The 14,374-nt window shown below is 38.9% G+C and overlaps 1 protein-coding gene and 1 long non-coding RNA gene across 3 annotated transcripts in view; one reads left to right on the forward strand and one right to left on the reverse strand.

The window, feature by feature from the left end:
• GPR149 (G protein-coupled receptor 149) overlaps positions 1-7,117 on the reverse strand; it is a 55,057-nt gene extending 47,940 nt beyond the window's left edge. Inside the window, exons 1-2 of the mRNA XM_045812251.2 lie at positions 6,101-7,117; positions 4,970-5,162 (exon numbers count right to left, since the gene is read on the reverse strand). Coding sequence (XP_045668207.2) covers positions 4,970-5,162; positions 6,101-7,117 — 1,210 coding nt within the window. The remainder of the gene's footprint in view (positions 1-4,969; positions 5,163-6,100) is intronic.
• The window catches only part of LOC123801944 (uncharacterized), a 327,897-nt gene that overhangs the window by 61,611 nt on the left and 251,912 nt on the right, over positions 1-14,374 (forward strand). The window lies entirely within an intron of this gene.

Consider the following 14,374-nt stretch of genomic DNA (forward strand, 5'->3'; position numbering starts at 1 on the left):
TACAAGAATTTAAAAACTATCTTCATTTCCTGTCAATTATGCAAAGCAATTATACCTTATCAATTCAGGGTGTCTTATCACTCTGGGCCTAACTTTTCTCACCTGTGCAATGAGGGGCTTAAAATACATAGAATTCCAAGAACCCTGCAATCTTTAAAGCAGTTTAATGAAAAAAGTTTAACCATAAATTTGAAAATTCTCACATATATACATTTTAGTTTTAGCTTTTTCAGTCTACCAATTATCTGTACATTTCTTTATTTGGGGATAAAAGATATTGTTTATAAATTTTATTTTGCTAGAAATTATTAATAAGGTCTTAATATTATATAAGTTATTCAGCTGACAATATCACCAACAGATATGACTGTATTAAATATTTTGATGTATGCCACTCCTAACACCTATATGTTTATAAATGCATACATTAAAAATTAGAAAATGCTGCAATACAGTTTTTAAACTTTATAAAATAACATTCATTTCTGATACCAATAAATTTGGAGTGAATTGTAAAAAGTAATGAGTAGATTTATACTTCTGTGATCTAAAGCACTTTATAGCAGGTCTCTAAACCTGATTAATTACAAGATGAATTTAGCAGGAATGCATAAAGCTTTTTATGGTTGAAGCCAAGCAAAATGCAGTGCTACTGTAATGCTAATATAGTACTACTAGTTGGTAGATATGGTACAAAGTCTTAGTAGAATAACAAGTGAGAATGTGAAAGAAAATGATATAATTTTTATGTGTGAATGTCATTAAATACTAGATCATTTTATGTATTAAGAATGAAGTTACATCAAGGTGATAGACAAAATGCAATTTAATGTTTTGGTTTTCATCTTTCAAAACGTGGCTGATTTCAAAGTATTTTTCTTCTTGGATAGCTGCGTCATATACCAGACATTTAGCTATCCTTGGTGGAAAAATCTATGAAAAGTTATAAAATTTCTATGGGAACAACAGATAAAATTTGATTCATGTTACAGTATATCCTAGTGTCATTCACATGCTGATTCTATTACTGAAATTTTCTCAGAACTGAAGATTTACAAAGCAATTCTGCTGACTGAAAATTGAATTTATAGGTATCATTCATTATTTGAGCCAAAATATTCATTGTTTGAGCCAGAACAAAAACAAGAATTTCTGTCCAAAGAAAATGGAAAAGTAGAAACATATGTTAATATTTTATACACTCTTATGTATAGTTCTATTTACTTTTTCTAGTAATATAGTCCAGTAAAATTAAACTGGGATTTTTAACCTACTTCAACAGTGTGAAAGCTGAAGGAACTAAAAGGATGTTTTAATTATTGATGGGTTTCCCTTTTCTCTAAAAAAAGATACAAAGTGGCAAATTGTCAATTCAAGGGCAATAAGCAAACAAAAACTTATAAATCCCAATTTTATCATGTAACACAATAAAATTGATGTCTGCGGCTATGTATCTTAATAGCTGTGTAGTATAATTATGAAATTTGTAAAGCAAAAGTGAGTAATGTTTTTGAAGGAGTGTGTAGGCTGTCTATGGAGAATCTGCCTCCATGTCATGAAATGCGAGAGGTAGTCTGAGGTAGGCTCTGAGAAGGAACTGAGATTGTGTTGGACACCATGGAGAAGCAGAGAACTCCAGGGCTAAGTTATGCACATAGGTCATGTCATTTAACACAGCAACAACCCTACATAATAAAAGGCTTATTGAGGGGCGCCTGGGTGGCACAGCGGTTAAGCGTCTGCCTTCGGCTCAGGGCATGATCCCGGCGTTCTGGGATTGAGCCCCACATGAGGCTCCTCCACTATGAGCCTACTTCTTCCTCTCCCACTCCCCCTGCTTGTGTTCCCTCTCTCGCTGGCTGTCTCTATCTCTGTCAAATAAATAAATAAAATCTTAAAAAAAAAAAAGAAGAAGAATTACTTTTAAAAAAAAAAGGCTTCTTGATTCTATTTTACAGGAGGAAACCCACTTAAGATTACTTAACTGGTAAAGAGATTTGAATTTAAAAGCCAACTGACTCCAGAATTTGAGTTACTAACCTATATGTGAAATTGCTTTACCGATAATTAGACCCATGAGATAACTAAAGGTAAATTCTGACTGAGATAACTAATGGAGATAGTAGGTTATAACAATATAACAGTTGACAATGTTGGACTAATAACTTACCAGAAACTTAAAGACCCTCAGAATAGTCAGGATATTTTGAAGTCTATATATACTTACAAAGAAATCAATGTAATGTATTCTGAAAAGCTAAAGCCTGGACAAAAGTCTTTTGCTTTTAACCACATCTTGCTAATTGCAATTTGAAACATAAGTAATTATATCAGCTTATAAAAATAATTCTTCAGAATAATATGTCACCAGATATTTTGATTTTATTTAAAATAAAAACAGTATCTGATTTTACGGAAAATCTTTAACTGTTTCATTAAAAAAGAAAATATCATCTCATGCAAACAAAATGAATGTGAAAGCCATATCCTTCCCATATATTTTCCACCTGAGACCTCTGTGTTAAAATCATTTTTTTAACACTTTTGTTTTGAGACACTAGGAATACAGGTTAATGTTAGAAATAGGAGAGATTTATTAATCTGCAGATTATTTCCCATTACTGACATCCGTTTTTTGATTGCATGTATCTTCATTTCCATTCACTAAGGCTAAGATGTAGAATTTACATCTGCAAAATGAAGCTATGGCAGATGAGTTAGGAAGCTTCCTTGTTTCTGGAGTTCCCTGACAAAGAATGTAAAAGGGGAATCTTAGTTTGTTAAGGGGGAAAAGCCTAAATATAAAACTGAAGCCATATTCCCAAAGAATCAAGGCACTTGATCAGGCACTTGCCTACCTGAGGATGAACATTTTTGGGATTTTGAAATTCTGTTCTCGTGTCATCTTAGCAATAGGAAAATATATGATGGGTTCTCAGACAGTGAAAATATATCATTCTTGTTCTCAGAATTTCCCTGCGGCAGAACCTGGGATCATAAAAGAGAATGGAGCCATTTGGACTACAAGCATTTTAAACTAATGTTTCTCACAATGTTTGATTTTGGAAGCCATGCCTCTTTTTATAAAGCTACACATTTCAGGGAATTTCTTCCCGGAAATTTTAAATGCAATTAAGAGCAATGGCAATTTTCAAGGAAAAATACTGTTTTGATCTTGAAAGGCATGGTTTTAATTTCAGAGGTGAGACATTAATGTAATTATTGATTCTGTCAGCCTGCCATAGGCTCCTCTATCTTGTGCAGTACAAGATAGAATACTTCCTGGACCATTTGCAGTGACAGGTCTATTGCATTGCTTTGTTTTCAGCTCTGATACAGGTGTCCTTTACTTCTTAAAAATGACTGCCCCCACATCACTTCACTAAGACTTTTCATTTTCTCTGACATTGAAATTTCATTGTCTCTCTCACAATCTTAAATACTATAAGACAATGCTGGCTCACTAATTCAGTGGCAAAATGTTAACATTTGATAGAATGTTAGAACTTCCAGGCTTGTAAATGATTTTTATATATGTTCTATGTGACTCAAAAGGATTTATTATTAATTTTCTGTGTCACTATTGCTCTAGACATTAATCTGCAGAAACACATAATTGTTATATACGTTCTATGATTATTTTATTTTAAAGACATAGATGAATTTGGCATCTGTTAACAATAAAACTTTGTGGCATCCTTAAAACTAAAGAAATCTTCTGGTCATTTGAAAAATATCTAGACATATTAAAATTTAAATGTTATCAATACATGGAAAATAACCAGTTCACGATTAATTAATGTTTATGAAATAACCCTGTTGTAGAATTGATTTCAGAATATACTTTAATATTCTCCAGTTTCTATACCTCTGGAATAGTCCGAGATGAACTATTTTTGTTTACCTTTTTTTCCTCTGTTAAAGAGTAATATACTTGCTTATTCTGAGCAAAGGACAATTAATGGAACAGTTAATTCAGCATACACTAATGCATTTTTAGATTTATTAAATGGTAGAACATACTAATATACTCTTTTCTTCCTGGCAGAGTCAAAGTATAGAGGTGATTCCTCAACTTTTCCTGTCTCAGTATGGAAACAATCACACTCTAGAGAGTTTTATAATAATATAATTGACCCCACTCCCATTCTAGGTATACTCTTTAGAACATAGTTTTTTGTTGTTATTGTTGTTTGTTTGTTTAATGTAACTGGCATGGCTATATTCGTATATGAACATACATGGACAAATTCTGCCAGATTTTCCCTTCTTGAAATTGAGTTTTTTGTGGTTTCTGAAAGTAGACATATACACTTAAAATTTGTTTTCTTTTTGTCTTTTTTTTTAAGATTCTATTTTTAAATAATCTCTACACCCCCTGTGGGGCTCAAATTCAAGACCCTGAGATCAAGAGTCTTATGCTCTACCAACTGAGCCAGCCAGGCGCCCCTTAAAATTTGTTCTTGAACTGTTTTCAGGGACTCTAGTTTGAAAACTTTCCAAAACCCTGGAAGAATACAATAAGGAAAAATAATAAAAATTCTGGTCCATTAAATAACAATAGGCTATAATATAATGCGTTTTTAACTCTTCAAAGAGATGAAGTCTCTCATACATAAACTTGGGAAGGGAATTTATTTTCTACTCTGGGCTAAGAACTAAGGTGGATATAGCATATAAGGGCTTTTTTGACTTCATACTGTGTTGAGTAAATTCTGTCTATTCCTTTCTTTCCTAAAATAATTATTCAATGTACAAGTACTTCACAGAGTTATTTTAAACCTGCCACCTTTAAAACTTACCCCAACACTGTGCTAGGAATTGTTTCACATTATAATTTCTTCCCTTTATTTACCATTTATATGTGTCCTTGGATTTGTCATTCCCTACTCAGACAACTCAATAGACCACTTTTCTGTGTTTGACTGTATGCTTATTGCTCCCAACCTCCACACTGTCAAGGACTTACTTTTTTCCCCATCAGATGCCACTGTATATGCGTTCTGCTTACAGTTGATGATGCAGCCACAGGGCAAGTGGGTCCAGCATTTGGACAAGACAAACACTGGGGTTACAGTGGTGGCCAGCAGGGTTAGTAGAAAGCTGAGTGTCTCGAAGGGAGGGCTCTGAAACCCCACCACGTGCTGAACCATCATGTGGATCTGCAAAGGCAAAGAGCTTCAGACCTATCCCAGGATAAAATTTTCTACTTTGCCAAGCCTTTCCCCCAAGCATGCTGCCCCCCCCCCCACCCTTCTCCAGGCTCCCTTCCTGCCTGAGAGCCAGAAGCTCTGTTTTGGTGGTGCACCACTGGGATCCCTTGGGATGAGGCCTGATGATATAGACCACAGGGTGGTTTCCACTCCTGGGTGCCTGGTCTGTGTCCCCTGCCACCTCAGGTCTCTTCCAGGAAGCACAAATTACAGTGCTGGGGGTAGTACCAGGAAAACAGCCAGGCAAACTGGAAACCTGCACCTGGTACTCCAGATGACCTTTGTCACATCCCTGGACCCTCACCCACCCCCCCACCAGTCTGCATGTCACAGCAGGGTGCCACCTTCCCACGTCAAAACTGGGCTCCCTCCTGAAGGCTTGAACAAAAAACCTGTTTGGCCCCCTCTCTTCCCTTTCTACTTCTGATCGTGCCTCTCCAATCTCCCAGCGGAGGATGGGCGGCGTCCTTATTCGGCAGAAATGGAGTGGAGAGAAAAGGGATGACAGAGGGTTGGAGGGGTGGGGGGAGGAAACCCTTCTACTACCTTCCTTATTTTCTGAATATTCCCAGATATTGCTACAAGAGATGAGAACACCCTTGGCCGCGATAGATCTCGGAAAACTGTCTCCCGCGGCCAAAAGCACTCCCTGCCCTCCTCCCCGATTTTGAAACGAAAAGCACTTAGTAGCAAAGCCTTCGCAACCAACCAGCTCTACCCGTGAGCTGCCTTCCTCCAAGTGCGTCTCTAAAACCGAGCGAGACACAGTTGGAAGCGGACTTAACTGCGCGTCTCTTGGGGACTCTCCCAACCAGGGACGCTAGTCCCAACACGCATTCACACTGTCTGGTACACACCCCCGCGCGCTTGAGCAACTGCACTTTTACCATCATGGGCAGCCAAAGGATGACTTTTGTCAGCGCTAGGATCAAAGAAAAGCGCTTCTGCGCTACGCTCACGGTGAAGCTCCTGGTGCCATAGAGAGTCCCCCGGTTCTCACGCCGGCAGGCTCCAACCACAGCGGCAGCCTCGTGTGCCGGCCCCTGCCCGTGCTGTGCCCTCGCTGGTGGACCCGGTCCAAACACAGTGTCGGAGCTCGGAGAGCATCCCCCAGAACACCGAAGCGCAGGGCCCGGAGCATCATCTGGGGACAAGGAAAGCACTCTCCCCCCGCTTGGAGGGGTCCCAGGAGTGGAAGCTCCGCGGGAAATTTCCTGGTAGTTGGCGTGGAGTCTCGGCGGCTCCTCCGAACACAATAACTGGTGAGTGAGAGGCACCGAGAGGCCGGCGAGGAGTCCAAAGGCCGAAGTGTACACAGCGAAGAGGAGCAGCACGTAGGAGCTGGAGCAGTCCGCCAGACAACCCCAAGGCGTGCGCACGAAGGTGCCCCAGCCGCACAGCGGGAGCGCGGAGAGCAGCAGACTGGCTGCCCACACGGTCAGCACCACGCCGAGCACCTGGCCGGATCTTCTGGAGGCTGCCTGGCTCCCCACAGCCCTGTGCATGGAATAAAAGTTGTAGGAGACTAGGAGAGTCGCCTTCAAGTTGCTCGAGAGGCCCTGGCATAAATACAGTAAGGCAGAGGTGGTACATAGAGACTGAAAGTAATCGGGGACCTCGTTTGGCCACTGCAAAAACATGAAGATGGTCACCGACAGGACACTCATGAGATCATCCCCAGACCAGGAAGCCACAAGCATGGATACAACGGTTCTGTTCTGCATTTTCAGCAGGGAAACTAGTGAATAAATGCTGCCGGCCAGGGCTGCAAGAGTCATTAAGCATGTCAGGCAAAAAAGATAGATATTCAAAGTTCTTGGTGGATTTAAAAGGTTCGTCGAATTATTGTTTTCTTTCCACGGGCCAGAGTCATTTGTTGATAAGTTACTGGAATATCCAGACATTGTCTTTGGTTAATATTTAATTTCCCTTTCAATGAGTCTGTAAATATTCTCAAAACAAAGCATGATTGTTAGTTGCAAATCAGATCTTATTCTCTCCCACCAAGTTTCCCTCTAGATGTTTCCCTGTCAGTCCGGCAGAAAATGATCAGGCATGTCTCCTTTAGATCTGACTCAACCCATATTTAAAAATTGGGTTCCATTTAAAGCATCAGTAAGAAACTTTTCAACATTCCAATTAAAAACAAACAAACCAAAAACTTCCTTCTGAAACCAGTAAGTTTCTGGCATAAAAGCAAAAATCTCCTCAGGTAGATTAAAAAACAATGATGTCTGGCTCCTTTTATGTCCTTCTTATGGAGCAAAGCAGCTTGTAGCTTGAGGTAATCAAACTCTATTCACTTTTTAAGAGCAGTAAAGCGATGCATTTGGTTCCAGAGCTGGATTCAAAGGCAGAGAGATTATCAGGTAGGTTTCAGCTTTGCAGATTCAGAGAGAGAGACACACAGGCAAAAAGGAGAGAGAGAGACACACACACACAAAGAGAGAGACTGAGCACAGCTCCCCGTCGAACCGCTGTGTTCCTCAATCAGCCTGTGATCCTCGGAGCTGCAGGAAGGAGGAGTCAACTCCAAGCAGGAGAGAAGCAGGAACAAAAGGGAGGGGAGTTCAGTGTATGAGCAAAATGATGTACATCTTCTCAGCCTGCCTCATCCAAAGCAAGAAACAATGTCCTTGCTAAGCCTTCCTTTGTGGTTTTGACATATAAAACTAGCCCAGATGCTTGCTCAGACTTGATGTGAATGACAAATATCATCTTTGAGAGGTCTGAGCTACTCCACTAAGAGATTGCTTTTATTCTTATCTAGACCTCTCTGATTGATAATGCTTTAGAGGAAGAATAGTCTCAGTGCCAGTTTTAAGAGAACGGGATATACCAGCTTTGTTTTTTAAAAATATATATTGTCCTTAATAAGAATATCATAATGGTCTTCATTACACTAAACAAAATTTTGCAGTTTTTTAGCAGAGCCATACTATCTTTAGACGTGTAACTGTTTCCTGTCAATGTCGTCCAGTAAGCAAACTGCTATTTGAATAAATAATGTTTTCTAGTTGTTAAAGTCAGATGACATTACGTAGGGTCTAAAGGGAGATTACCCCACAAAAACATTTTTAACCAGAGTATTTGGGATGTTGCATACAATAACTGAATCTCTGAACTCATTAAAAAATGGTCAGTTTTGCAAGATGAGATACTTAGTAAAGAAGTAACAGACAACAGTAGTTCTGTTACCTGAGTCAGGTATTTGAGCCTAACAACTGAAACGAGGCCAGACCCCAAAATCAAAAGCACAGGCAAGGCTTTACTGGGGCCATGGCTTCAGCTGAAGGGTGAGACACCACCAACAGAGAATAGTTGTCAGCCTCCCCAATGTAGTAGAGGCCCTGCTTAGAGAAAGTTCCCTCTCAGGTTCCTGCCCAGACCAATATACTAATAAGGGAAAGGAAAAAAAATAAATAAATAAGGGCCTCTTCCTGATTGGTTGGAGGAGGCTCATCCTGATTGGTTGATATTGGCAGGCAATTCAAACAGCTCCTCGGTGCTTTTAGGAGCCCGGGTCCTCCGTTTTAAATCCAGCTTGTATATGGAGACGCATCCCAGTTTTGCTCTGTAAAAGAAACAGTCTAACAATAACAGCCAACAGAAAGTGCCCCAAGTGCATAATGTTTTTCGCATGGGGCTTGTTCCCATGGTCCCTAACTGTCTCAATTCTGGTCAGGCATTCCCCAGGACGCTTTAGAGTAGCACTCCTCAGCTCAGCCTCAGGAGCTGAGGGTGCCTTTCCGCATCCAGTGCTGGGGTCTGAAGGAAAGCAGGGAAGGGAAAGGAAAAAGTTGATATGATAACGATCTAAGTGAATGGAAGTGGTAATAGAACTCTGGTCATTCCTTTCATCTTAGAGGTAACTGAAGCTACATTTCAAACCTGAATCTGCTCACGTGGAAAATGATTGTATTAGTCATTGCCAGCCAGACCCATCAGTAAACACAGTAGGCACTTTGCTTATCTGGACTTGTTGTTTTATTTGCTGTTTGCTCAGCAAATGGAAACAAAACCCACCTGTCCCAGCTGGGTCAGCCCTCCAGTTCTCCCTGCTGATAGTAATAGACCTTGCAGGGCAGTGTGGGTTAAAAGAATCTGGGGATAAATTCATGTTAAAATAATGTTGCTTCAGAAAGCACAAAGTGATAAACAGGACTTTCTTTTTAAAATCATTTTTGAAATTCTGTGGTATGCTCTTCTGTGTCTTTTCTGAGACCTATTCTTTCCTCCTATAAGCAAAAATAATTCTTTTCAACATGTTATTTAATCCTGGATTTTCAGTTGAATTGGACAATAAGTATGACACTGTTAAAATACAATGATTAGAAATTGATAATAGCTGTTGCAATACCATTTGAGGCCTAGAGACGTTTCCTCTATCATTACCATTAGTTTGGGGTTTTCTAGTCAATATAAATTTGGAAAAGAGACACCTAACCACTTTGTTGCCCTGGTCTCTAGGATATGACAGAAGAGGGAAGAATGTTAGCACACTTCCAAAGGTTGGTGGTAGAATTGCAGCCAGTAGGGAGCTAGGAAGGATTTCTGAATGTGAACTTCAGACCCTGCTATTGCTGGCTGTGTAATCTCAGGCTACTTCTCTTCTGTTTCTGTGTCTGTTTCCACATCTGTAAAATAAGGTGGCTTGATGGGAGTATTGTTAGGTCCTTTCAAGTGCTAAAATTAGATACAGTTTTAAAATCAGGTTAACCTTATCTTAATTTTCTTTTCTGCCTACTTCACAATAATCAATATTGTCATAAAATAAAAGGGGGAAGCCTTTAAGACCTGATGCTTGGATTCACCATGCTTTCTCTGCCCCTGCTATGATGGGGTGGAGGCCCTTACCAATGTGAAGATGGTAAAAGTTTCAAGCAGCCTGGAATGTTGGGCCAACTGAAGGATCATGGCTGCCCTGGAGATCCGAGTGAACCGATACAAGCTTTGTATGAATGAGCAGTAAAAGTTATTGTGTAAGTTAGTTGATTTGGGGGGCTGATTTTCACTGGGTGGTAGCCTAGCTCATCCTAATATGGTTAGGTAAACTATTGCCCCCCACACAGTAAATGGTGGAACCAGATTTAAAAATCATGGGGCGCCTGGGTGGCTCAGTCATTAAGTGTCTGCCTTTGGCTATATTTAATATTATCTAAGAATTATAAATAAAGGCATAATTTAATATGGCTCTAAGTCAGAGACTAACTTCATGAATCTAATCTTTAGAAACCTGCTCAACACACTGTCAACCCCAAAATGCCCCTTGATATTTGTGGGGGTTGTTTCAGAGGTCTCTCAAGTGGCAAACTGCATGATTTTTTAAAAACCTATACCTTGGATGAGACAAAATTTGGTAGTATGTATGTATGTATATATGTTAATGTATGTTAATATATGAATGATGAATGTTAATATATGCAATATGTTGTTGTAGATTAGCTATAGAAAGAAATAAGGTTTGTTATTAAGGGTTGCTGCTTACTCAGTGTTTACTCATTTTGGGCAAGGACCTTGACTATGATAGTTATGTAAGGTCCACTAACCATATAATAAAGATAATATCTGGAGGGGAGTTTTTATGTAAAACTGTGTGAAGCTGTTGAATGGATTGAGAATAACAACCCATTCTGTAGAATAAAAATATAAGTACTGGGGCACCTGGGTGGCTCAGTTGGTTAAGTGTCAGACTCCTGGTTTTGGCTCAGGTCATGATCTCATGGGTCTTGAGAAGGAGCTGGGACGTGTGGGCCTCCACCCCAGCCCTGCCTTGGGCTTTGTACTCAGCAGGGAGTCTGCTTGAAATTATTTGCCTCTGCACCCCCCGTCCCTGCTCATTCACTCACGCTGTCTAAAATAAATAGATAAATCTTTAAAAATATAAACAAATAATATTTGGCTACCCTAAACATAATGGTAATTATAAACTTTCATTCATTCATTCAACATCTATTTGATGTCTAAAGGCCAGTGTGCATGCTTTCTGCCCTTGTGTAGCTTATGATCCAGTCATTTTTCATCCTATCTTCTTCCTTAAATTCCCCTCTGATTAACCTTTCATTCCAAGAGATGCAATACAATAAATATTTAATGCTTAGGTTTAGAATGTCCTCCTGCACAACAAATTGAACAAGCTTAGATTGGTAATGCAGGGAGACCCCTGTACCTAATTTTCCCAAGGTCCCTTTGAGCTACAAGGTTTCAAAGAAATTATTTCAACATATCAGTATCTCAAGGATAGAATAATATCCTCAGCTAAGTGAGCTATCACTATAAGTGATGTACAAAGGAATCTGATATTAATTTTTAGTTTCTTTTCACTAGGGAGCTGATGAAAACTCATGAGTAGCTATGAGATTAGTTCTTGGTTCTGGTCTGGTTCAGATTTCTTTTCATCTTGAATTAGCCAATATTATGCTGATCCTCAATTATTATATGACCACTCCTTCCTCTCCCCACCACCATTATTCCTGTTCCATACCAGCATATGCTGGGCCATTGCTTCAGTAAAGCCTTTTTTTAGTATTTTCAGAAACTTTTCACTCTCTACATCTATAAATGCTTAAGGTTTGCTGTAAGTACCTAAACTTCATTGACCATGTTCTCAAAGATGGTTGCTCTTTCCAGTCCTTTGTGAAATGAATGCCACTTGTTTCCCTAGGAATGGCTCCTCTGTGCCTCAGTGCTGTGGCTTTACTTTCTCATCTAAGCCCTCTGCCCTATAGGGGTGTCATTGTCTTGTCTTGAGATAATATCTGTGACATGGAAATGGGAAATATGTTTTATCTCATATCTTGGGGCAGGAAGAGTACTTTCCTTATTGAGGTCCTAGGTTACTTCATTAAGTAAAGAGAATGAGTTTGAAAGATTTCTTGGTTTGTTTTAGAGGTTGGCAAACTATGGTCTGTCTTTATAAGTAAAGTTTTAAGGGAACATAGCAACACCCATTCATTTAAGTCTTTTTATGGTTACTTTTAAGCTACGGCAACAGAGTTGAACCCTGAGTAATGTGACAGAGACTATGCAATTCACAAAGCCAAAAATATGTATTATCTGGCCCTTTACAGAAAAAAATTTGTTGATCCTTAGTTTATCTAAAAGAGGAGCATTTTAATGCAAAGTAATCTCAAATTGGTAAAATGTTTGGGTCATTTGTGAGAGCACATCCATATCTTATGTATTCTAAGATATATAATAATTTGTATTATATAATGAATTATACATTATATTTATAGGTAATTATATGTAATTAGTAATAATATCAATAACAATAATAACTATGGCTAATGTAGTTCTTAATGTGCTAGACATTCTTCAAATTTATTTACATGTATTAATTAATTTCACAATTCTATGATGTATTAGTTTTAGCCCCATTTTCCAGACAAAGAAACTGAGGCATGGAGGATAAATAACCCACCTAAAGTCACACTGCTGCTAAGTGAAGGGATTAGTTTTTGAATCCAGGTAATCCAGAGACAGACCCTGGTTTATAGAGGCAGGACTGTATGTGCTTTATTTTTCTGCCCTGTTCTCCAGATTTCTTGCCTTTGCAAACATCCTGGGAGCTTCAATAAATCAGAGGGATTGCTAGGGAAGAGAAAGCCCTGAGGCAACACACATTTCTGAGGTCCTAACTCAGTAAATAGAATGATGCAGATGGCTGCCTGTTGTTTCTTTTCATTTAGTATCCTCGAGCTCCAAGGGTTTTAAAGAAATTATCTCAGTAGCTCTTACTTCCCCAAGGAGTAGTGAAGTTTTATCCAGACTCCACAGTTAGAGCATGCAAGCAAAATCATGTATTCAAGGTGATACTATAATTAAGTGACTAAGGTAAAAATCGACCTTCCTTCTTTTCCTCATTTGTTATTTACTCACAAGGACAGAGGTGTCTCTGAGCTATGTTTTTGGGTGTATTTGAATGGAAAATTTATTTATGAAGAACATATAAAATCTTGAATGAAAGAGAGACATGGTATGGGCTTAGAAATAATAATCCTAAAGAAGTGAAAAGTGATATCAATTCTCTGGTCACTGTGGTAGAAAAGCTAGGATCCAACAACCTGGATATGATTTCTAAATCTCATCAGGCTTGCTTTGAATCCTTCAACAAGCCACTCAATCTTATCTATGCCTCAGCTCTTCATAGACAGGATAATAATACCTATCCTGGGGGAACTTTAAAAGTTCAGATGAAAAGCATCATACGAGCTTAGAACAAATAATGATGAGTTTCTGATATGCTTATCTTCATAACTGAAAGTTATCTTCAAAACATCACCAGCTCTGGGTTCTCTGGTAGATGACAATGACAGGAAAACAGTTGTGAGGAAGCGTTTATCTCCTTCCTTTCCTTCCACGCCTGATACACAATCAGAACCACCAAGTCACTCGCCATTATACCATTTCCCATTTGATGCTCAAATTAAAGTGTGCAATGAAAAGAGAAAAGAGAAAAGGAGTGCGTGTTGGGGGGGAGGGTGGGGCTTATAGTAGACCTGAGGTAGCGAGGCTGATACGTGGTGGTACTGGTGGTGGTAGGTATGGGGGTTGGAGGAATATGGCCAGCCTAGCGAGGTCAGGCTTGAAAATGGGTCAGATATAACTGTAAAGTGATGACAGAAAAACCCCAAATAAAACGAAAGAAAACTATGCTCTCACTATGCAGAAGTTAATTCCTATTGGCAGTTTCATGTGTACACACAAATGGAATCTATATACATATGTAATCATACTTAAATCTTTTGTTTTTTTCATGGATCAAACCACTTTGGAGATCACGTCTTACCAGCACTTCGTTTCTATTACACAGCTGTTTTGTATTTGATTATATGAGCTATAATTAATTAGTTTCTTATTGAAGAACATGTTAAAAACTTTTTCTGATTGTTTAGCTCTAAAAATAATATTGAATGAACATCCTTATACATATATCAAAGCATCTTTTTATAAGTACGTATACAAGATAAATTCCTAACATTGGAATTGCTAGGCCAAACTCACTTTTAAGTTTTGACAGATTTGACTATGTGCCCACCAAGAAGTTAGACCAAAAACAGTAGCATAAACCTAAATATTATTAAGACTGCCTGTTTTTCAGAAGGGGGGAAATCAGAGAGGGAGACAAACCATGAGAGACTATGGATTCCAGGAAACAA

The sequence above is a fragment of the Ursus americanus genome, chromosome 20, assembly GCF_024610735.1.
Source record: "Ursus americanus isolate L20-20 chromosome 20, mUrsAme1.1.p, whole genome shotgun sequence".
NCBI classification, from domain to species: domain Eukaryota; kingdom Metazoa; phylum Chordata; class Mammalia; order Carnivora; family Ursidae; genus Ursus; species Ursus americanus.